Source organism: Dysidea avara, chromosome 6 (genome assembly GCF_963678975.1).
Source record: "Dysidea avara chromosome 6, odDysAvar1.4, whole genome shotgun sequence".
In the NCBI taxonomy this organism is placed as follows: domain Eukaryota; kingdom Metazoa; phylum Porifera; class Demospongiae; order Dictyoceratida; family Dysideidae; genus Dysidea; species Dysidea avara.
The window spans coordinates 24,341,973-24,367,510 of NC_089277.1; the positions used below are offsets into that span (position 1 = coordinate 24,341,973).

Below are 25,538 nucleotides of genomic sequence, written 5' to 3' on the forward strand. Positions count from 1 at the left end.
ATACTAAATGCTCATCACAGTTTGGCATTTAACTTCCACCAAAAAAACATTTTCGACATGCTGCTGCGCAATGGTGGAACGGATTACCTGATGACATCTTTTTATCATCAAACTTTCCGGCCGCTGTTTTTGACTTCTTAAGGCTTGTTGTGTAGTGAATAATTAATTGTATTTTTATGTGTAATATAGTTGTTTTTGCATGTGTCACCTCATCATACTTTTATGTGTAACCCCCTATATGTGTGAAATGTTCCAGTAAGGAAGAATGGCTATGCCAATTACCGTGAGGTTAAATTAAAAGTCAATCAATCCTCCTTGCCAAAACCTGGTGCAGAACATGCTCTATCTATAGTATTGCCTCAGCATCAAAACATGTGGCCAGGCCTAAAAATTAATTATCAGAATATTGCTCTAACTATATACAGGGCGACTATGATATTGCCTATGGTAATCTAAAGTGTTAAAGTATATACGTAAGCACAAGAACGCACGATACCTCCGACAATATTATAGTTCATGATCAGTCCATGAAAACCATATTGCTCAATATACAAACTATTATTTACATAATATAAATGCATAATATTCTGTATACGTAATGCCATCATTGTGGGTTAAAACATTCTGTATGTGTGTGTGTACAGTACATTTGTGCAGAAATTATAATGTGTGTACAAAAGAAAGTTATGTATGTAATTAATCTGCACCTATCAGTGGTTCTTGAAAGTTCGCAAAGTTATACTGAGCCTCTGGAATTTCCATAGTAAATCTTTCATTATGAATTTGCTTGCCGCTGTGGCACTTTTCAAATATATAATTCCATACAGCTGTTACAGTTTTAGTTGATTTGGCACAATAAATGGTGATGACAAAAGTATAAAGATGATAAACTAAAATAATCAGAAAGTGAAGAAATGACAGACCAACCATCACATTTACTGTGATTATGTCCATTGTTTCATTTCCATTGAATATGAGCAATATACACATTATGACAAAGTTGTATAATAATAACAATTCCTGAATATTTATTAACTTGTTCTTGTAAGGCTGGATATATCCCTGAAATATAGCCACAGTAACAATTATAATACAACTTACTGTAAGGCTTATATTTTTTCCTAAAACACAAAGTAGAACCATCACATTTCTGATGAACAGTTGTATTCCAAGCCAGTAATAGTATTGATACTTATATGGACCTTGAAAAGCATCTATCAATGGTTTAAAGCGATGAATTACTTTAAACCTCATCAGCAACTTAGTAAACAACAATATTGCATTAAACATTAACGAGAACAGAAACAACATAAAGCATACACTAATCAAAAGTGAAAACTTCCATCCAAATAGTGGAATAGTTGGATAAAGTAACCAAAGATTTTTGGAACTGTGACTTGGTATAGTGATGATGGTAGTGTACAAAGGTACGCTAGCAATGGCTTGTAGCATACTAGTGTAGGTAAGCATAAACAAGGTTGCTAGTACTGGTAGTGCTCTGTTAAATGTTAACCGATAAACTTTGGTAGAGTATCTACTGCCAATAATAAATGTGATAGCAAGCAGTACCAAATAAATTGGGTATGTTAGTTGTACCCAAATCTTAGCATACATGTTCATTCCTTTGTAAAAGCATGCTTCAAAAGACGGAACAAGATTAAGAATGTATATGTAAATATGTGAAAATACTGTTAATCTGGTTTGCAAATGGATATATTTACTGATAGTCGAAATCATATTTGTGTACAATATGAGGCCATTAAAACTTCCCCCAGTCACTGTCAAGTTAAGAAAAAACAAAAGCATGACTAGGAATAGGCCAGTAAATGCAAAATAGATGATGTACAGTAAATGCAGATTAGAACATTTTTTTACACTTCCTTGAACCAAAAACTATACTGTATCCTTCCATACATTGAGAACATAGTAGACCAGTTCTGTGAGGCTGACACTGAGTATCTGGATAGCGCAAATCAATCCTTGTTGTATCTTTTAAGCAATAGTATATAGGACAATCAGTAGACACTCTATAATAATGAGTATTTGAGTTTATTGAATCAATACCTAATATGTAAATATTGGGAAACCGAGCTACTGTTTGACTACTTATCATACACTCACCAATGTATTTTCTTAGATCAGGATCACAGTCACAAATTCCATGTTGTAATGTAAATCCTAATGGACATGGAAGAAGGTGGACATAAAAGGCATCATAAAGTGTGAACAAGTTTGGTTGAGCTGTAACAAATAACTCACAAATGTTTAAATAATCTGAAGCAATGGGAAAATGGACAGTTCTGCTTTGGTTTCCATGGAACATGTGCCTCATACTGCCACGTTCATAAATTTTACAAGCCGATTCAGGTAAATTATCATTATATGTTTCAACATACATGATACCAACCTTTTCATCATTATAAGGTAAACACAAATCCACAGTCAAATTTTCACCAGGATATACAGGACCTAACTGATCAACACTACAATTGTAATGTGATGATAGTGGACAGTGGCAAACTGTGGTGTGGTCTCCCAACTTTGTAATGGATTGGCTATATTTATACTCTTTTATATGTATGATTTTGTTGTTTACAGCTAAAGGAGTTTCATCTTGAAATGTGGTACCAGGAGCCCATTTACAATGTGATATTAGTCGATGAATCGTATACTGCAGTCCAGTACCATATTTCCAGATGGTTGAGTGTTGTGAACCCAAATTAAAGACTAAATTAATCTGAAAGTTACTGTACTGGTTTTTTGTAATTGAATAGTACTGAAAAAGACAGTAAGGGTATGGATAATTGGTTCTAATTGGAACATATATTAGTTCATTAGCAATACGGTTATAGAATAAGGTTATATTGGCACTACCTTGTAGCACCAAGTAACACTTTTCACAGCTCAGATGAATTACATAATTGCAGGAATTATCAGCAAACAATGTTTTATTTGAGAAGCTTAATTTGGAGGAAGATAAGTAAACTATCTCCATTAGCACTGCGTTTCCAATAAATTTAGTGATCCCATTAAAGTGCATCTGTGAAAATTTTAATGATGGTAATACTTTTTGAGAATGATTCTCTTTTATAACAAAATAACCTTCAGTGGAAATCACAATAAATGAGTGATCATGTGAAGATGAGTATTCTGTTGATGTTTCTAAAAGAATTTGTTGATTTCTATAAAATGTTACATTTTTGAATTTAATAATTATTTTTGTCTGGTTGTGAAAACATTTTGAAACTTTGTTAAAAGTTAGAAGTGAAATGTCATATGCTTCATAATGATCTCCATCATTTGCATTGGAGAATACAGTTTCATCAAAGGTAACATCAATCTCTGGATGCTGATCAATGTAGCAATCAACAAAATAGTCTACTCTAATAAGTTCATTTGTTACATTGTTTGAAACAAAGTTGCACTTGTCAAAGTAAATGACAGTATTCTTTGATGAAGAAATCTCAATATTTATATTTTTGCCACCCTTCCATTTAGAGAAGTTTGAATTTGTAATAGCTAAGAACACACAGAAATAATTTAGTATGATATCAAACCTTTTCCTATCTGAGCTATAAACGCAACCACCTATCAGTGAAATATTGTTAATATTAATGAAGACTTTATCATCTTCTCTTACAGCAATATCATATGGACTGTAATAGTGCCACTGTACTCCACAACTGCACCTGTTTATTATTATAGTAATATTTTCTAAGTTATTACTTCCCATCACATTAAAGCTGATATACCATATTCTACTGGGTTGTAAACACATGAATTAATGATACTCACATTAGAGCAATAATTCAAGGAAATGGCTGCCCAATAATCTGTTACTCCAAATTCTAACTTTGAGCTACCACATTCTTCAAATTTCAAAGAATTTATCAACAAATTAGTGCATTGTAGAAATATATGTGATGATTTGATAAGCATCGGATGGCACTTACAGAGAAGGGGTATTCATTGGTGCTTGGAGTACTAATGAGTGACAAGTTAATTAGACTTTGAATAGCTAAGTCTCTTTTAATATAATAATATTCTCCTTGACCAAAGAGCAATGTTGTATCAGACACAAAGTACACATCAGAGTTGTTAGTGAAGTATTCTAGTGTATGACAATGTGGTTGTACACATGGAGTATCATCAGGATGAACATGATATTGATTATGAGCAGCAAGTACGACAGTTAGTAGTTCAGCAAGAAAAGCGTGAAACATGTTGCTATAGAAGTTGAACAATATTTTTTCAAGACAAAAAGAAAGAATCTGTTTGAATCATGTTATAAAGTACAAGAATCAAAGAAATAAAAAAAGTTGTGAAACAGTTAAGGGATAGAGATGAAATGCTTCATCTGAGCATGTTCCCCAACTATCAGTTACTGAAATTGTGAAATGACCATTATGCCTTGTTTTTAGCTATGTACAGCCCATTACACAGTGTTACAAAGCAAGAACACACTGAAAAGGATCCCTGCAACCAATTCAGTTAGAATGGACAACTTGGATGATTCCTGTTACTAACATAATTATAGAGAAGCCATTATGCAGAGCTACCACGAATCAACAATTTTGCACTATCAGCAAAGATAAATGGGACACAAAGGAGGTCCATGAAGCATGCACTGTATGTACTGCAGTGTGTCAAAAGGCACCTACCTGTCTGGCTGAATCAATCTCGAACAGTGAAAAAAATCATGTCTGTAGCCCTAGCCATTATCGAGTTAATCTTGTTTAAAGGAACTGTCAGTCAGTCAGTCAAAAATAATAGTTTTAAAATTTTGTAGGAACGGTTTCAGGCTGTACAGAAGGCACTTTTGGGCTTGGTTATACTTGACCAATACTGCTGAAGTTGTTGTGAGGCTGGTTTTTAGGTGATCTTTTTGGCCAGAAAAACCCAGACTTTCATGATCCCTAATAAGCAGTACTATCATACTATATGTGACCAGATTTTACAGAACCGATCCAAATCGCACATCAGGCAAAATCAAACTAGCACCACCAGTGGATAGCTACACTATCGTACTACAAGTTTTGACCCTCAGCACTACTCAAACTACACGAAGCTGGTTTTTACACACGTCTTTTCTGGGTGGTGTGGAGTGCTCAAATGGCGGTTTCAGGCCTTGTGAAGGACCTGGCTTGGCAAGAGTCAGTGGTTTACTGGTGGACAGCCTTATAATGTTGGCCAGACGTGTTCTCTGCTGATTTTGCTACATGTCAGCCACTAAGGAGCCAGGACAGCCCTGTAATCTGGTGTCTGGACTCCAATCGTGGTCTGCCTCCATTTTGAGGTCTAACTTTTGCCCTCCCCGCCACCCCCAGCCTCCACCCCCAGCCTCCACCCCTTTGTGAGTACTCGTGATACTACTTCGCTCGTCCAACTGCTCAGATTTTCTATCTTATTTGGCGGGAAACTGTACAAGCAGCTACATATACTGGAAGTGGCTTGAAAGGTAATAGATTGATGCATCTTTTGTGTAAATTTCATACGCGTGCTTGCTATCCTTGGAGAGTTATGCTGGCTTCAATTCATTAAAACCGTTTATCTCGGAACTTCTAATGTGCGATTTGGATCGTTTTTCCAAAATCCAGTCACAATTATTCTTAGCAGGTAGCTGGTGGCACCACCAGGCAAGGTGATGGGGCTATGCAAATAATCTGGCTCATCACTACAACCCTAACGCTAGTGTTAAGTACTGAAGCAACAAAGGAAAACATATACGCTAAAACAATAGCCTCTGTCACGCTTTATCATTGCGAGTACACGTGTATCGTAAGTGTATTCTAATTGATTAGTGCATGCGCTATTATTATTATTATTATTGTTAATTAGCAAAGCCCACTGGGCGCAACACGCTAATGAGCATTACAATCACACATTATATCAAGACACACGGTAGTGTGTCGTGCGGCCCAAGAAGCCGGCGCGTAACACCCGTGAGTATATTGACAGGAAGAAAGAAAACGCAATTTTCGCACCTCCGTAGCTCTGTGCTTCCTTGATGAAACAAGACGATTTTTGCTGTGGACATGCCCCCCAACTGCAGCACTCCACATTCCAAATTTGAGCGAAATCGCTTCGCGCGTTCCCGAGATATGCGACTTCAAACATTGGCTCAGTTTCTTCGTTTTTTTTTTTTTCTTCTTCTTCTTCTTCTTCTTATTTTTCTTTTTCTTGTCGCACACTTACAAAAACTGCTATAAAACTCGCACGCCATATCCGATTGCCTTGAAATTTGGCACACAGAAGGGGGATATAAAGGCGCATCTCGGTACCAACTTTGGCTGGAATACGATAAACAGGCAAAGAGTTATGAGCGATTATTCACGAAAATTAACACCAATATGTTGTCACGCCTACAGGGTAAACCGCGTATGGGAAGAAGCTGAAAATCGGTGGGTGAATAGGTTAACTATTGAACCTCAAACCTTTTGTGGTTTGAAAGAAATCGAGCTAAAAACCAGGAAGATACAACGAAAAAACCAACAGTGTGTAACAATTACGCAATCGAGATTAGCTAATAAAAAACGACTGCTTGCCACGCCTACCAGGTAAACCGCTTGGGGTAATGCTTTGAAAATCGCTGTACAGATGGAGTTATCATCTTAGAAAGGCTCTTCAATGGTGTAGAAGAATCAGACTTAAAACCACGGAGTTATAACACGAAATCCAACTTAGTGTAGCAAGTGTGAGATCGAGATACTCTAATAGAGCAGTCATCCTAATAGAGCAGTCATCCTAATAGAGCAGTCACCCGAAGAGAATTCAAGAGATCAGCTAGAAACAAGTAACCTGTATAGAGATCAGCTACAAACAAGCCACCCTGTAGAGAGATCAGCCACAAACAATTCACCCTGTAGAGAGATCAGCTAGAAGAAGTTACCTTGTAGGGAATTCATGCAACTATAGAAAGAGATAATTCAGCTAGAAGAAATCACCTTGTAGAGTTCAGCTACAAAGAAACCACAATGTAGAGAGTTCAGATACAAAGAAACCACCATGTAGAGAATTCGTTTACAAACAAGTCACCCTATAGAAAGATCAGCTAGAAGAAGTTACCTCGTAGAGAGTTCAGTTACAAAGAAACCACCATGTAGAGAATTCATTTACAAACTAGTGACCCTGTAGAGACATCAGCTAGAAGAAGTTACCTTGTAAAGAGTTCAGCTACATAGAAACCATTCTGTAAAGAGCTCAGCTACAAACAAATCACCCTGTAGAGAGATCAGCTAGAAGAAGTTACCTTGTTGATAGTTCAGCTACAAAGAAACCATCATGTAGAGAGTTCAGCTACAAACAAATCTCCCTGTAGAGAGATCAGCTAAAAGAAGTTACCTTGTAGAGAGTTCAGCTTCAAACAAATCACCCTGTAGAAAGATCAGCTACAAACAAATCTCCCTGTAGAGAGATTAGCTAGAAGTTATCTTGTAGAGAGTTCAGCTACAAAGAAACCATCATGTAGAGAGTTCAGCTACAAACAAATCTCCCTGTAGAGAGATCAGCTAGAAGAAGTTACCTTGTAGAGAGTTCAGCTTCAAACAAATCACCCTGTAGAAAGATCAGCTAGAAGAGGTCACCTTGTAGAGAGTTCAGTTACAAAAAAACCACCATGTAGAGAGCTCAGCTACAAACCAGTGACCTTGTAGAGACTTCAGCTAGAAGAAGTTACCTTGTAGATAGTTCAGCTACAAAGAAACCATTCTTTAAAGAGCTCAGCTGCAAACAAATCACCTGTAAAGAATTCAGCTACAAATAAATCACCCTGTAGAAAGATGAGCTAGAAAAAGTTACCTTGTAGAGAGTTCAGTTACAAAGAAACCACCATGTAGAGAATTCAGCTACAAACTAGTGACCCTGTAAAGACATCAGCTAGAAGAAGTTACCTTGAGAGAGTTCAGCTACAAAGAAACCATTATTTAAAGAGCTCAGCTGCAAACAAATCACCTATATAGAATTCAGCTACAAACAAATCACCATGTAGAGAAATCAGCTAGAAGAAGTTAACTTGTAGAGAGTTCAGCTACAAACAAATCACCCTGTATAGAGATCAGCTAGAAGAAGTTACCTTGTAGAGAGTTCAGCTACAAAGAAACCACCATGTAGAGAGTTCAGCTGCAAAGAAATCACCCTGTATAAAATTCTGCCACGAACAAATTGCCCTGTAGAAAGATCAGTTAGAAGAAGTTACCTTGTAGAGAGTTCAGCTACAAAGAAACCATTCTGTAAACAGCTCAGCTGCAAACAAATCACCTGTACAGAATTCAGCTACAAACAAATCACCCTGTAGAGAGATCAACTAGAAGAAATTACTTTGTAGAGAGTTCAGCTACAAAGAAACCACCATGTAGAGAGTTCAGCTGCAAACAAATCACCCTGTAGAAAATACAGCCACAAACAAATTGCCCTGTAGAAAGATCAGTTAGATGAAGTTACCTTTTAGAGAGTTCAGCTACAAAGAAACCACCCTGTAGAGAGATCAGCTAGAAGAAGTTACCTTGTAGATCGTTCAGCTACAAACAAATCACCCTGTAGAGAGATCAGCTAGAAGAAGTTACCTTGTAGAGAGTTCAGCTACAAAGAAACCACCATGTAGAGAGTTCAGCTGCAAAGAAATCACCCTGTAGAAAATTCTGCCACAAACAAATTGCCCTGTATAGAGAGATCAGTTAGAAGAAGTTACCTTTTAGAGAGTTCAGCTACAAAGAAACCATTCTGTAAAGAGCTCAGCTGCAAACAAATCACCTGTACAGAATTCAGCTACAAACAAATCACCCTGTAGAGAGATCAGCTAGAAGAAATTACCTTGTAGATAGTTCAGCTACAAACAAATCACGCTGTAGAAAGATCAGTTAGAAGAAGTTACTTTGTAGAGAGTTCAGCTACAAAGAAACCATTCTGTAAAGAGCTCAGCTGCAAACAAATCACCTGTACAGAATTCAGCTACAAACAAATCACCCTGTAGAGAGATCAGCTAGAAGAAATTACATTGTAGATAGTTCAGCTACAAACAAATCACGCTGTAGAAAGATCAGTTAGAAGAAGTTACTTTGTAGAGAGTTCAGCTACAAAGAAACCATTCTGTAAAGAGCTCAGCTGCAAACAAATCACCTGTACAGAATTCAGCTACAAACAAATCACCCTGTAGAGAGATCAGCTAGAAGAAATTACATTGTAGATAGTTCAGCTACAAACAAATCACGCTGTAGAAAGATCAGTTAGAAGAAGTTACTTTGTAGAGAGTTCAGCTACAAAGAAACCATTTTGTAAAGAGCTCAGCTGCAAACAAATCACCTGTACAGAATTCAGCTACGAACAAATCACCCTGTAGAGAGATCAGCTAGAAGAAGTTACCTTGTAGATAGTTCAGCTACAAACAAATCTCCCTGTAGAGAGATCAGCTAGAAGAAATTATCTTGTAGAGAGTTCAGCTACAAAGAAATCATCATGTGGAGAGTTCAGCTGCAAAGAAATCACCACTGCCCAAATTTCAAGGCAATAGCTCTTTCCATTCTGAAGTTATCAATTGTCAAAGTTGGCAAATTGGATGTGTATGGAAGGCCCCTTTTCGCAAATCCGGTCCCATATGTATTATATATATAATTTGTACATTTACTGATAAAATATTTAAAGTACATCTACTTCATCTTTTCTTCTTCCTGTAGTAAAGAAAAAAAACATAGGTTAAAAAAGTCCCAAAGCTGGCCATAGGCCGGCTTTGGGGTATACAAATACAAAAAGAAATGAAATCTAATCCAAAACAGCCAAGCTGTAAAAACAGTGTGCGGCCCTCAGAAAGGCTATGGTGAAAAAAGATGTGAAATCCAAGGTGGCGGCCAAGAAATGGCTGTGATGGTAGGTTAATGGTAAAAATTTTAATAACGACAATTCAGGTGAATTTTTGTGCCGCTTCACAAAATTTACCTGAATTGTCATTATTAAAATTTTTACCATTAACCTACCATCACAGCCATTTCTTGGCCGCCACCTTGGATTTCACATCTTTTTTCACCATAGCCTTTCTGAGGGCCGCACACTGTTTTTACAGCTTGGCTGTTTTGGATTAGATTATATTACTTACAGCGTTCTTAAATGTTTTAAGATCTATTTTGTCGATGTTAGGAATTTGAAGGGAGTTCCATTGAATAATTGTTCGAGGGAGGAAGGAGTATTTGTACACATCAACTCTTGTTTGCAATTGAGTTAGCTTGAGAGGATGTTGAGCACGGGTGGAGGACACTGGAGTTGGTGACGGTAAGCAATGATCAGGTATTGCTAGTAAGTTCCTGACAATCTTGAATAAGAAGGTGAGTCTAGCAATTGTTCTTCTGTTTTGAAGTGTAGGCCATTCAAGACTGGTTAACATGTCTGTGATGCTATCATGGTTTTGGTTAGATCTGTGCCAGGGTTTGTTCAAAACGAAACGAGCAGCGCGGTGTTGAATCATTTCTAGTTTACTAATACTAGTGTGATGATAGGGGTCCCAGATGGTTGAGCAGTATTCTAATGATGGTAAGAGCAATTGTTTGTAGACGTGTTCTTTAATTTCTGATGGTGCATTGTGGAGATTTCTTTTTAAGAATCCAAGGAGTCGATTTGCCTTGTTACAGATGTAATTGATGTGAGGATCCCATGATAATTTGTGGTGGAGACGGATTCCAAGGTAATTGTGTTCTAATACTGTAGCCAGTGGAATGTCGGACATTTTGTATGTGAAAGTACTCTTGTTATGGTGTGTTGTTATCTGTAAAATTTTACATTTGGAGATGTTGAATTCCATCATCCAGTCAGTTGCCCATCTTGTCAGTGAGTTTAAATCATCTTGAAGTATTTTATGGTCTTGTGGTGTTTTAATGGTTTTGTAAATAAGGATATCATCTGCAAAAAGACGGATCTCACTTTGGATGTTGGAAATGATGTCATTGATATAAATCAAGAATAGAACTGGTCCAAGAACAGACCCTTGGGGAACACCAGATGTTACATCACAAGTGGATGATTTAGAACCTTCTACTATAACTTGCTGTGTGCGACCATGAAGAAAGGATTTAAGCCAGTGTAATACATTCCCTCTTATTCCATAGTGCCTTAGTTTGTAGAGGAGTCTTGAGTGAGATACTTTATCAAAAGCTTTAGAAAAATCTAGTATTGCAGCATCAACTTGTAAATTTGTGTCTATTTGTTTGGTAATGTCGTTGATGGTGATAAATAATTGTGACTCACAAGAGTGCTTAGACCTGAATCCGAACTGTCTGTCAGAAAGAATATTTTGATCTTCCAGATGCTTCATTATTTGACTTACTATAATGTGTTCCATTGATTTGCATATTACTGATGTTAATGAGATGGGGCGATAGTTTTTTGGGTCAGATTTTTGGCCTTTCTTGAATATTGGACTGACATAGGCATGTTTCCATTGGGATGGTACAGTTCCAGTTTCTAGCGATTGTTTAAATATGTGAGTGAGCATAGGAGAAATTTCAGCTGCTGTTGTCTTTAGTACAAGTGGATGTATGGAGTCTGGACCAGGAGATTTGGATGGATCACAGTTGGTTAGAATGTTGTAAACTCCTTGTTCAGTGATTTCAAATGCTGGTAGAGATGGATGTAATGAAGGACCTTTGTCAGGAATAGTACTGCTGTCGTCATCAGTTGTGAATACAGATTTGAAATGATCATTTAAAACAGTTGCCTTTTCAATTGGGTGTATTAAAGCATTGCCATTTTCGGGATGCGCTAGTGTCATCTGACTTGTAAAGAAGAGCAGTACCAGCAGTCATAGCTCGATAGTGGTGTCTCCAGTGTCACAAGAGATGGATAATTCCTTGATTATTGTTTCCAGCTCAGTCCGCGAGTCCAGTCCTAGTCTGGCGCCGCCTACCCTATTTAGGTGCTTATACAAGCGCCCCGAAAATAGGGTCTGGTCTGTTTAGAATCAAGTACTTGTGCCACCGTTACCGAAAACTGTTTTTTTTTCAAATAGCAGTTAGGTAGGATTGAGGGTAAATTTCTCAGAGATCACAGAATGACAATTAAGGAACACAATCACATGTCGATATATTTTTGCAACTGATTGAAACCCTTAAAACATCAGTGTTGCAACAGTGATTGGATTCTTCGCTGTTCGATATGTTTGTGCTTTTTGCCTTTTCTGCTTTTTGTCTTTTCTGCTATTTGTCTTTCGTAAATTTAATCTAATCCAAAACAGCCAAGCTGTAAAAAAATAGTGCGGCTCTCAGAAAGGCTATGGTGAAAAAAGATGTGAAATCCAAGGTGGCGGCCAAGAAATGGCTGTGATAGTAGGTTAATGGTAAAAATTTTAATAACGACAATTCAGGTGAATTTTGTGCCAAGACCAAGAGGCACCAAATTTACCTGAATTGTTGTTTTTAAAATTTTTACCATTAACCTACCATCACAGCCATTTCTTGGCCGCCACCTTGGATTTCACATCTTTTTTCACCATAGCCTTTCTGAGAGCCGCACTCTTTTTTTACAGCTTGGCTGTTTTGGATTAGATTTCACTTCTTTTTGTATTTGTATACCCCCAAAGCCGGTCTATGACTGGCTTTAGGGCTTTTAATCTATAACTTTTTTCTTTACCACAGGAAGAAGAAAAGATGAAGCAGGGTGATTTCTTTGTAGCTGAACTGTCTACAAGGTGATCCTTCTAGCTGATCTCTCTACCGGATGACTTGTTTGTAGCTGAACTCTCTACAGGGTGATTTGTTTGTAGCTGAACTCTCTACAAGGTAACTTCTTCTAGCTGATCTTTCTACAGGGCGATTTGTTTGTAGCTGAATTCTCTACAGGGTGATTTGTTTGCAGCTGAACTCTCTACATGGTAGCTTCTTTGTAGCTGGACTCTCTACAATGTAACTTCTTCTAGCTGAACTCTCTACAGGGTGGCTTGTTTCTAGCTGATCTCTCTACAGGGTGACTTGTTTCTAGCTGAACTCTCTACAGGTGATTTGTTTGCAGCTGAACTCTCTTACATGGTAGTGTCTTTGTAGCTGATCGATCATGAACTCTCTACAAGGTGACTTCTTCTAGCTGATCTCTCTACAGGATAACTTGTTTCTAATTGAACTCTCTACAGGGTGATCTGTTCATAGCGGAACTTTCTACTGGGTGATTTGTTTGCAGTTCAACTCTCTACATGATGGTTTCTTTGTAGCTGAACTCTCTATTAGGTACCTTCTTCTAGCTGATCTGACTACAGGGTGACTTGTTTGTAGCTGATCTCTCTATAGGGTTACTTGTTTCTAGCTGAACTCTCTACAGGTGATTTGTTTGCAGCTGAACTCTCTTACATGGTGGTTTCTTTGTAGCTGAACTCTCTACAGGGTGATCTGTTCATAGCAGAATTTTCTACTGGGTGATTTGTTTGCAGCTGAACTCTCTACATGATGGTTTCTTTGTAACTGAACTCTCTACAAGGTAACTTCTTCTAGCTGATCTCTCTACAGGGCAATTTATTTGTAGCTGAATTCACTGCTTGAAGGTTCTTAGTTTACTAATTTGTTAAGATGCCTTACTGTAGTTCTACTGATAGTAAAGTGTCAGTTAACTTAAGTATATGGAACATAATTATTTTACTAAGTTTTAAACTCTCAGTAAAACATTAGTGAAAGCGGGTTTACTGAAAAACTACTAATATAACAAACAATTAACTGTTCCATATACTGGGGATATACCTCTGTAGTAAACTAAGATACTTCAAGCAGTGATTCTCTACAGGGTGATTTGTTTGAGCTGAACTCTCTACATGATGGTTTCTTTGTAGCTGAACTCTCTATTAGGTGAATTCTTCTAGCTGATCTGACTACAGGGTGACTTGTTTGTAGCTGAATTCCCTACAGAATAAATTGCAATGTAAGATAATTGAGTAAATTATAAACGCAGCTGAATGCTTTATTAGGGTGACTGTACTATTAGAGTATCTCGATCTCGCATTTGCTACACGTAGTTGCCTGTCAGTGGTTTGTAATCCGATTCTTCTGTATTACTGCAAGGACTTTCTATTATGATTATTCCAGCTACATACTGATTTTCAGCTTGTTGTTCTAAGCGGTTTGCCTGGTAGACACGAAAACTAATAGTTTTTTAATTCATAAAAATCGATCGTGTAATTTTGACACAGGTCGGGGTTTGTGTCATATCTCCATGGTCTTTATCCCGATTCCTTTCAAACTACAACAAGGCACTCCTACGATGGTTGCTCCATCTAAATATCAATTTTCAACTGATTCCTCCAAGGGGTTTATCCTGTAGGCGTGACAGACCTTCGACCTAATTTTACGCAAATAATCGGCCATAACTCCGTGAATGTTCATCGGATTTCTACCAAGGTTGGTACGGAGATCCGCCTTAATGAGCCCTTTAAGTGTGCCAAATTTCAGCCCAATCCGAGCACGCATTTGTGTTTTATGGCGAATTTTGCGAAGTGTGCGAAATGAAGAAGAAAATAACGGAGAAATTAAAACGAAATTTTGTTCGCTCGTATCTCGGAAATGGCTTAAGCGATTTTCTTTTAATGTGGTATGTAGACTCCCCTAATTGGGTGGCACGTCTCTAGCAAATTTGATTCCAATCGGGTTAGGGATCACAGAGCTACATAGGTGTGAAAATTGCGTTTTCTTTCTTCCTGTTAATATATTCACGGTGTGGCGCGCCGACTTCTTGGGCCGTACGACACACTACCGTGTGTCTTGATTAGGTTTAACTTCTAGCCAGAGATCGGGGAGAATGGGAGTGCCATTAGGGCCTGAATAAAAAAATATGTTTGTTAACGCGAGCCGCAGTGTAATAATTATTACGCATTCCTAAACACAAGTCCTGAATACTAGACAGACCTAGTCTCGTGCCCAGACCCCACCCACTGCGTTAATAGGGTCTGGTGACATTCGCAGGAGTTTTGGGCCCTACGCCATTTTTCTTTTCTGACCAATCGGATGCCTTGATTCAGGTACAACGCGATTTGATAGGCTGGAACTAGGAAAATGGCCGACTATAGCTATGGATACAAATGCGTAAACAATATGGCGGCAGGCCCAAAAACCATAGCGTAAGTCACCAGACCCTACTCAACGCAGTGGGTGGGGTCTGGGAACGAGATTAGACAGACTAGACCCTATTTTGGGGCGCTTTTATAAGGAAACCTTTTAACAAACAAATAAAATCCAAGTCGTGTCAAATATTTTGGACATAACACACGTACATACTGAAAACTACACCATACTACTACTTATTACCTAACTATATACTTATTACTACCTACATACTTAACTTAACCAATATCAAAGTCAGGAAATTCGTCCTCAGCAGTAAGCGAATACTGGCGGAGTATCATTTTCGCATTGTACCTCCACAAAGTCACAGATAGTTGCTGGAGAAGTTGGCGCCTAGCAAACTTTTTAGGTAAACCGTTTCTAACAGTTGTTCTGTCAGCTATGGATCCTAAAATTGATAGGGCATAATTATGGTGACCAAACACCAAAGGTCTCACATACAAGAGGGATAAAATCTCCTCCATTATCATTTACAATATCCTGGTATTGGTTGTCCTTAGCTATCTCACCAACAGCAGTGGCCACCCCAGCCTGAGAAGAAGCAGAAGATATGACAGCAGACTGAGTGGTACTACTGACGGAGAGATCAAAATAGGCAAAACGACCAAGATGAAAGTCAGGGTGGTATATGTCGCCAGGACGAGATTGGTCAGATGAAATGCCTTGCTCCCTAAGTACACCAGGGTGATATTGGAGCAAGACATGGTGTACAACAGACACTAAAGCATTATGACGCTGGATCCTCAAGGGACCATGAGAGCACCCCAGCAGATGATCACCAAACTGGTCAATGACAGATAGACAAGTACAGAGTGGTAAAGAAGGGAACAAAGGAATTGAATGCCAAGCCACAAACGTAAAGCTATAGTAAAATCGTGAGGAGGAATAGCTAGACCCAAAACAGGCTGTGGAAGTGCTTTAAGCCAACCACTGCTGGTGCCAGAAGAGTGTGATAAAGCACGCAGACTTTCTTGATCACGAATAGTGGAACTGCTTACAAGCTGTTTAAAAAGTGAATCATCTAAAATGGCTTGAAGGTCAGTTTGAGAGGAGTTATGCAACACAGAAACAGACATACCTTCAAAGAAAGCGAGGGAGCAATCCTCCCCGGGAAATGGCATAAAAACATCAAAAGTTTCCACTAAGCGAGACACTAAAATAGGGGGAAGAATTACAGGACCCCACAAATGCAGAAGTAGCAGAACGCTCAGATTCATGTAGGCCCAAGCCTCCTAACCTAAATGGCAAGGTGGCTTGTGTCCAACTACTATCAGAAATTCCACAACACAAGATTCTACTAAGGCATTCTCGCAACCTAAGGTCAAAATGTGAGGGAAAGGAGCCCAAAGAGGAAGATGGCATACAACGTAAAAGGTGAGTGACCTTGCAAACGCTAAGACAGCTCCTAAGCAGATGCAACTCTACTTGAGGGTCCTCGAGGTCAACCAATTTATCCTGAATTGCAACTATTTTATCAAACTGAACAGACAAAAAGGCATCGTAAAACTGTGGAGGTCCCCAAATAGGAGATCCGAGAAGCTCCAAACCACTGTTCTTGGGGTTGATACGCTTGATGGCAGGATGAAAGTTAGGAAAAGAACTGTCACCAGAAGGCCGGTATAGTTCACACTTGGATAGGTTGATGTAAAGACCAAAACTGGGACCCGACTCAGTAAAATGTGAAAGTTATGCGTGAAGACAAGATCTAGTACCTATGAATGTGCCATCATCTAAATATCACAGGTTAAGAAGACATGTTTCACTATAAGAGATGGAACGAAGAAATTGCACCAACACCAAAGAAAAAAGTAAGGGTCCAAGAGGATCTCCCTGTTGGACACCTGTGGAAGCAAGAATACGCCTGTGGCCAAACCTCAGCTCAGCAGGTTGACTGTAGCACCAATACACCCAGGGGGAAATCTCTGGAAACTCTTTACACACACCATCAAGAAAAGCTGAGCGATTACATTCATTAAATGCATTCTTCATGTCTATTTTGAGTAGAGCTAGAGAATCATCATTGCCAAATTGTGAAAGAGAATGACGGACAGCATGGATAGCTGCCTCAAGACCACCTGGGATACCAACACCCACTTGAACATAAGGTAGGAAAAAGTCAGAGAGAAAGGGACGAGCAAACTGACAGTACAGACGACTGGAAAGGCGACGAAGAATTTCACCAACTGCAATAGGGCGAACACCCCCATTCTTTTTCAGAAGAGCTGTTAAAGGGGCACCACACAACCAAGGGGAAGCAATGGAGAAGCTTTTCCAGAAAGCAAAAAGTTCATCAGACGAGTGAGGGTGGTAAGGCAAAGTTCAGCAGAAGGTGCAGTGTGGCCACTGACTGCATCAAGAAGGTGTTGTGCCCGTAAACCAGAGGCACCGGGACTGGTACCATGAGGAAAACCCCTCAAACATATTAATACAGCAGATTCATCTACAACTAAAGAAGCAGTTTTGGGGGCCGAACAAGAAGGTGGATCAGATACAGGATGTCACTGAAGCAACTCTTGAAATGCGGCCAAATCATCATTTTTATCAGCCACACCAGTAGAAGTAAGAGACTGTACAGCATTACTGTACCTACCTTCCCGAGCCCAGAACAAAGCTCGAGAAATATTGTGTTTTGAAGACTGAATACAGTGACTGGAGCGAGAGACATGTAAATCATCTTGTAGAGCTTTCCAAAGATTATACAAACTATCGGGCTGAGACCAGAGATGAAGGCGGTCTAGCAAAACAGAAGCTAAAATAAAACGACGGCGGTGCTGACGAAGTGGAGGCATACGTAGTGCCAGTTTAGCAAACAGAAAAAGACGCATAAAGCCCCAGACTGAAGAAATTGCATTTCGAAACTCGGTAGACAAGATTCTAGCTAGCAAAGGACGAACACTGCGGGGAATGTGAACAACAGTTGAGACAGGACAGGTCATAACATAATTCATCACTACAGAAAGAGCCTCAGACTCAACATGAGTAGGGTCAATAAAAGAACAAACAGAAGCTGACAGAAGGGCTAACTCTAAAGGATCAGAAGGAATACTGGTGGAGAAAGCTAAGGAAGGTGGTGAAGGAGAAGTGGGAGACTGACTTTCAGACTGATCACAAATTAAGAAAGGAAGATCAGAAGCAGAAACTAATGGAGCATTACAGCACTGACCAGGCTTAAGTAAACGTCTGTAGCCTGTTTTATGAAAACGTTCATGAGTAGCCCAACGGCAAGAGGGAACAGAGCAAATAAGACGGTTACAGCAAGCAAAGAAAGTCGCAGATGGAAAAACATACCTAGATATGTGAACCGAGTTGATGTGTTGCCATAAAAGAGAACAGGAGGAACAGGATTTATTACAAATAGGAAAAGATAGAAGTGAAGAAAAGTGATCAGCCGAGGAAGCACTGGCTGGGATACCCGCCATCATTGGTGAGGGCTGCAAAGATGACTGCATCATAGTGTGGGACAAATCAGGACTGTCTGAACTTGCTGGAGAGGGCACAACTTTATCAGGACTTGCTGGAATAGTAACAACTTTATCAGGGCTTGCTGAAGAGGACAAAACTACATCAGAACTTGTTGGAGAAAGAACAACTTTATCAGGACTTGCTGGAGAGGACACTGCTTTATCAGGACTTGCTGGAATAGTAACACTTTTATCAGGACTTGCCATAGAGGACACAACATTTACTGGAATAACAACTTTATCAGGGCTTGCTGAAGAGGACAAGACTTCATCAGGACTTGCTGGGGAAGGAACAACTTTATCAGGATTTGCTGGAGAGGACACAACTTTAACAGGACTTACTGGAATAGTGATAACATTAACAGGACTTGTTGAAGAGGACACAGCTTTAAGACTTGCTGGAAAAGTAACAGGATTATCAGGACTTGCTGGAAAAGACACAACTTTAAGACTTGCTGGAAAAGGAACACATTTCGTCTAGGACTTGCTGGAGAGGACACAACTTTAACAGAACTTGTTGAAGTGGACACGACTTTATCAGGAATTGCTGAAGTGACAATTGGGCCACGACCAGCTGAAGAACACGTAGATACCGACAAAGTAAGACTTGCTGTGTCAGCGACTGTCGAGCGCAACAATGGCGGGCTGGAGGTGACAAAAGTTCACAAAACTAACTTCCTTTTTGCCATTCTGATTCACAACACACTGAAGAAAGTCACCAATGGGTTTCCCTGAGTAACGAATTGTTCTCTTCCAGTTCTTGGATGAAGAGCGACCAGCGCGACGCTCAAACTCACAAGGGGTCATAATTTTTTTTAAATTAATTTTTTTATACCGGCCCTAATGGCACTCCCATCCTCCTGATCTCTAGCTAGAAGTTAAACCTAATTTAATTTATAAATGACAAAAACCAGAAAAAAGAAAAAAGCAGCTAAACCTACAGAGCCTACACAGACCTACAAAAACACCGCATGGACCGCCAGCATACACACAGCAAAACCCCCGGACAGGGGCCTTAACAAGAAAGCCCTGCAGACTACTGACCAAACTGCAGGGAGTGGGAGCATGAAACAGAGTTCAACTCCCACAAAGGACTGCCAGGCAACAGGCTAAATAGATGTAAAAATGTCCGGGAATTGTGGCGCCACAGACAAACAGATAGTTGCTCTAGCAGATGGCGGTATGGTAGGCCACGAGAAATGCCACTCCTGGTGGTTGTCCTCAAAGCAATATCCTGCAAGACAGGACGACTAGCAGCAGACCACAAACCCAAGGACTCAACCACCAGGGGGACAAAGACACCTCCAGCGGCCTGTACAAGCTCATCATGGTGAGCATCCTTATCTTCTTCTCCCTTAGCAGCAGCCACACCTGCTGAAACTGCAGACCGACCCAACAGAGATTCTTGTAATGGACAACACACAGTAACATCGAAGTACGCAGGCTTCTCATGCACAAAGTCTGGGTGCAAAACATCACCCGGGCGATCCAATCGGGAACCAGTACACCGTTGCTCTTTACGGCAACCAGTGTTGTCCTGAAGTAAAGCATAATAAATATCACATCACATAAAGCATCGTGCCTACGTATACGCATGGGTCCATGTCCACAGCCCAGCAGATGATCACCAAATTGATCAACAACACTACCACATGGGCAGCGAACTGGAGAAGTGGCAGAAAAGAGAGGGACACCAAGCCAGTATCGAAGAGAACATTCCCGGCAGTAAACGAAATACAACGACTGAACCATCCTTGAGCTTATCAGGGAACAGTTAGGCCGGCAAGGAACCACAAATAACGTCAATAGGATGGTCCGGAGAGAGAGCACTTTGAGACACTATAACCGCCATCTTAGTCTCAGCTGGCGCCGCCAACCCTATTTAGGCGCTTTTATAAGCGCCTAAATGGGGTCGGCGGCGCTAGCTGAGACTAATCCAGTCCAGTCCGTGGAATAAAGTAGCCCAAAATGTATGGAGGAACTTCATAAATATTTTCATGCATTAACAACTTCAGTATAATCAGGTGGTGCTTTTGCATCATCTAAACTTAACAACTAATATAAGGTTTAAAAAAAAACTGATATAAGGTCTATTATTTTGATTAAGTTTCATCAAGAGATAGAATTTATTTCATACAGACAATTAAAAACCTTTATGATTGATAGCCTCATATTGTTCTGCATGTAGAGCTGCCAAGAAAAATCAGGGGACTCGAGGCAGTGAAAACAAGTGGACCCCCCAAACCTACAGAGTGTTTATTGTTTGAACAGCATCTGTGTTCAAATTACTACAGTATGCAGCAATGCTACAGGGGATAAACCGGTGTGTGAAACACACACTCATGAGCATGCATAGCATACTCATTCTAAGGGATCTGGGAGCATGCCCTCCTCCACCCCCAGAAAATTTAAACTGCTCAAAGTGCAATTATCAAGACACACGGTAGTTTGTCGTGCGGCCCAAGAAGCCGGCGCGCCACACCGTGAGTATATTAACAGGAAGAAAGAAAACTCGATTGTCACACCTTTGTAGCTCCGTGATTCCTTATCCGATTGAAACCAAAGTTGCTACAGAAGTGCCGCCCAGTTAGGGGAGTCTACATACCAAATTTGAAGAAAATCGCTCCAGGCTCCAGGCTCCAGGCTCTTGTCAGCTCCAGGATAAAGACCATGGAGATATGACACAAAACCCGACCTGTGTCAAAATTACGCAATCGATTTTTATGAATAAAATAACTATTAGTTTTCGTGTATACCAGGCAAACCGCTTAGAGCAACCAGCTGAAAATCAGTATGTAGCTGGAATAATCATCATAGAAAGTCCTTGCAGTAGTACAGAAGAATCGGATTACAAACCACTGAGTTATGATTCGAAAGACAACTACGTGTAACAAATACGAGATCGAGATACTCTAATAGAACAGTCACCCTAATAAAGCATTCAGCTGCGTTTATAATTTACTCAATTATATTACATTGCAAGTTATTCTGTAGGGAATTCAGCTACAAACAAGTCACCCTGTAGTCAGATCAGTTAGAAGAAGATACTTAATAGAGAGTTCAGCTACAAAGAAACCAGGAGTTCAGCTCAAACAAAATCACCCTGTAGAGAATTCAGCTACAAACAAATTGCCCTGTAGAGATATCAACTAGAAGAAGTTACCTTGTAGAGAGTTCAGCTACAAAGAAACCATCACGTAGAGAGTTCAGCTGCAAACAAATCACCTGTAGAGAGTTCAGCTAGAAACAAGTCACCCTGTAGAGAGATCAACTAGAAGAAGTTACCTTGTAGAGAGTTCAGCTACAAAGAAACCATCATGTAGAGAGTTCAGCTGCAAACAAATCACCTGTAGAGAGTTCAGCTAGAAACAAGTCACCCTGTAGAGAGATCAACTAGAAGAAGTCACCTTGTAGAGAGTTCAGCTACAATGAAACCACCATGTAGAGAGTTCAGCTGCAAACAAATCACCTGTAGAGAGTTCAGCTAGAAACAAGTCACCCTGTAGAGAGATCAACTAGAAGAAGTTACCTTGTAGAGAGTTCAGCTACAAAGAAACCATCATGTAGAGAGTTCAGCTGCAAACAAATCACCTGTAGAGAGTTCAGCTAGAAACAAGTCACCCTGTAGAGAGATCAACTAGAAGAAGTTACCTTGTAGAGAGTTCAGCTACAAAGAAACCATCATGTAGAGAGTTCAGCTGCAAACAAATCACCTGTAGAGAGTTCAGCTAGAAACAAGTCACCCTGTAGAGAGATCAACTAGAAGAAGTCACCTTGTAGAGAGTTCAGCTACAATGAAACCACCATGTAAGAGAGTTCAGCTGCAAACAAATCACCTGTAGAGAGTTCAGCTAGAAACAAGTCACCCTGTAGAGAGTTCAGCTAGAAGAAGTTATGTTGTAGAGAGTTCAGCTAGAAACAAGTCACCCTGTAGAGAGATCAGCTAGAAGAAGTCACCTTGTAGAGAGTTCAGCTACAAAGAAACCACCATGTAAAAGAGTTCAGCTGCAAACAAATCACATGTAGAGAGTTCAGCTAGAAACAAGTCACCCTGTAGAGAGTTCAGCTAGAAGAAGTCACCTTGTAGAGAGTTCAGCTACAAAGAAACCACCATGTAAGAGAATTCAGCTGCAAACAAATCACATGTAGAGAGTTCAGCTAGAAACAAGTCACCCTGTAGAGAGTTCAGCTAGAAGAAGTTGCGTTGTAGAGAGTTCAGCTAGAAACAAGTCACCCTGTAGAGAGTTCAGTTAGAAGAAGTTACATTGTAGAGAGGTCAGCTACAAAGAAACTACCATGTAGAGAGTTCAGCTGCAAATAAATCACCTTGTAGAGAATTCAGCTACAAACAAGTCGCCCTGTAGAAAGATCAGCTAGAAGAAGTTACCTTGTAGAGAGTTCAGCTACAAATAAATCACCCTGTAGACAGTTCAGCTACAAACAAGCCGTCCGGTAGAGAGATCAGCTACCTTGTAGAGAGTTCAGCTACAAAGAAATCACCTGCTTCATCTTTTCTTCTTCCTGTGTAATGAAAAAAATGATAAGTTAAAAATCCCTAAAGCCGGCCATAGGCCAGCTTTGGGGTATACAGATACAAAAAGAAGTGAAATCTAATCCAAAACAGCCAAGCTTTAAAAATAGAGTGCGGCCCTGAGAAAGGCTATGGTGAAAAAAGATGTGAAATCCAAGGTGGCGGCCAAGAAATGGCTGTGATGGTAGGTTAATAGTAAAAATTTTAAGAACAACAATTCAGGTGCCGCTTGGTCTTGGCCAAAAATTCACCTGAATTGTTGTTATTAAAACTTTTACCATTAACCTACCATCACAGCCATTTCTTGGCCGCCACCTTGGATTTCACATCTTTTTTCACCATAGGTCCATAGTCTTTCTCAGTGCCGCACTCTTTTTTTACAGCTTGGCTGTTTTGGATTAGATTATTATTAACAAGCACGATAAACTGGAAGAAACATTTTCTTCAGCAACACGTGACCCAAATGGAATTAAAATTGTGAAGAATAAAAATGGCCCTGCATGCTCACTTACAATATCTTGATTACAAGCTGAATGAATGGGGTACACAAGCTGAATGATTGACATCCACAAGTAAGATACTCATGTAGTTTCAGAACATACAACTAACCAACAATTACAGTTTAAACTTTCACACCACCTGTTTCACAGTGTTCACTACTTGTGAAATGTTCTTTATACGAGTAGCTTTCCATGATTAATGATCCTAATGGTCTGATGTGATCCAATTCCTTGGTTCACTCCCAAGTCATTTCAAGTCAAGTCATTCTAAGTCTGCCTCAGTAATCCAGTGTGTTGCTAAAAGATGTGCCTGGTTGAGGAAGAAAATATTCACCTCTACAGAATTCACAACATAGCTTGAAAAGACGAGGAACACACTGATTTGTCATGCTGTTCAACCCAAGATTTGACTTTCCGTAAAACAAACAAATACGGTAAGTTACGAAATGTGAAAAATTTTCCAAGTCAGAAATGGGCCCATTCGCTCGTAGTGACTGGGGTGATTAATCACTCAGCGCAGCGAGGCTATCAGCCTTCACTGGCTTGGGTGATTAGTTATACTGGCGTGAGCCTGCAGGCCGTTGGCCTGCACTAGAGCCGTGACGTGGGCAACTGTGCTTTATTGCACTTAAAAGAGTGCTTTGATGAAGCACTGTTGACCGGCTGAGAGTGAGTGTACATTATGAAATTTAAAGTACAGTTTTTCCTTTGATCTCGCCCACGCAAAGTTCTATAAATATCATAAAATTGTTACTGCATGTAGTTATAGTGTCTACGTATATATATATTGCACTGATCAATATTTTGCAGTTACCTGCTGCAGCTACATTCAGACAAACATCAGCTTGATTTAAATTATTGTCATAAGTATATTAAATTGCCATGCTTGCCTGAATGTCTCAGGTCCGTATTGTACATAGATGCACAGAACTAGCTATAGTTACCCCTGGAAATATTATATATCTTGCGGTTAAAATTGAACTTACAATTGGGTGAGCATACATACGTATGAATTATCTCTCATAAACATCCTCTAGCAGTTAATATCTTAGAGAACTGAATCCGACACAGTCATTGTGTTGGAGTAGAATTGTGCTTGGAATAAAATGAATATTATTGGTGAATTGTGCTAATATCATACATTTTGAACAAAATTAAATTGTCAATGTATGTACAGTGTGTCTACGTGTAGGTTTGTTTATACACTGTAAGTACATTTTCAACTTGCCATAGTCATCTCCTCAAAAGGGAAGCCTTTACAATGCTATACTGTTCAAGGAGTACACAACCCATACAATCCCAACATGTTGAGCACTGTTGAAATTAAATAGTACAACTGCCACACAGTGAAAGATATAAAAAGCAAGTATGCAATTCAATTGTAAAGCTCATGATCAGCATTCACAAGAAGTCGTCATAACAGATGACATCCATAGTGCATGGCACATACTTGAATATCTTGATGTATTATTTTGTTGATATTAATGCAGCAAATCTGTATAACTAAATATAACAACCATTATATCCACTACTGTACATAGGGTACATTACTGTACTTCTAATACTTTATCTTGACTAACAGATTTGCTGATAAGCTACAGTAGTATCAATTTTGAATCACATTCATGTAACAGTAGCTACATGAAATTATTCACATTTCTGTCATTCAAGGTATACATAGTTGCAATGGTTGGAGCCTATATCCAGTGATGAATCAATGCTTATGAAAAGGTAGCTACTATGTTGTGAATTGTGGCTACCCTAAACTAAACAGCTATAGCTAGTCTAACAGTATGTGATGGTACATATTTTCACCCCAAGTAATGTGTACTGTTGAATCTTACGTTTTGCAGAACGATTTGACAGCAGCAGTTACAAAAACTATAGGGATCAAAATCAAAATCATTTGATTATTTTAAAGGAACCAAAAAGGAACACTTACCAAGCAAAAGTTTCCAGTGACTTTCCAATA

The 25,538-nt window shown here is 39.4% G+C and overlaps 1 protein-coding gene across 2 annotated transcripts in view; it reads right to left on the minus strand.

The window, feature by feature from the left end:
* Positions 1-534: 534 nt before the first annotated feature.
* Positions 535-25,538, minus strand: part of LOC136259057 (uncharacterized) — a 29,006-nt gene continuing 4,002 nt past the window's right edge. Inside the window, exons 1-2 of one of the 2 annotated variants that reach the window (XM_066052467.1) lie at positions 2,122-2,551; positions 535-2,027 (exon numbers count right to left, since the gene is read on the minus strand). In XM_066052467.1, coding sequence (XP_065908539.1) covers positions 697-1,806 — 1,110 coding nt within the window. In that variant the 5' untranslated portion in view covers positions 1,807-2,027; positions 2,122-2,551 and the 3' untranslated portion in view covers positions 535-696. Of the gene's footprint in view, positions 2,552-25,538 lie in introns of those variants that run through there. The other variant, XM_066052466.1, reaches the window with a different exon arrangement.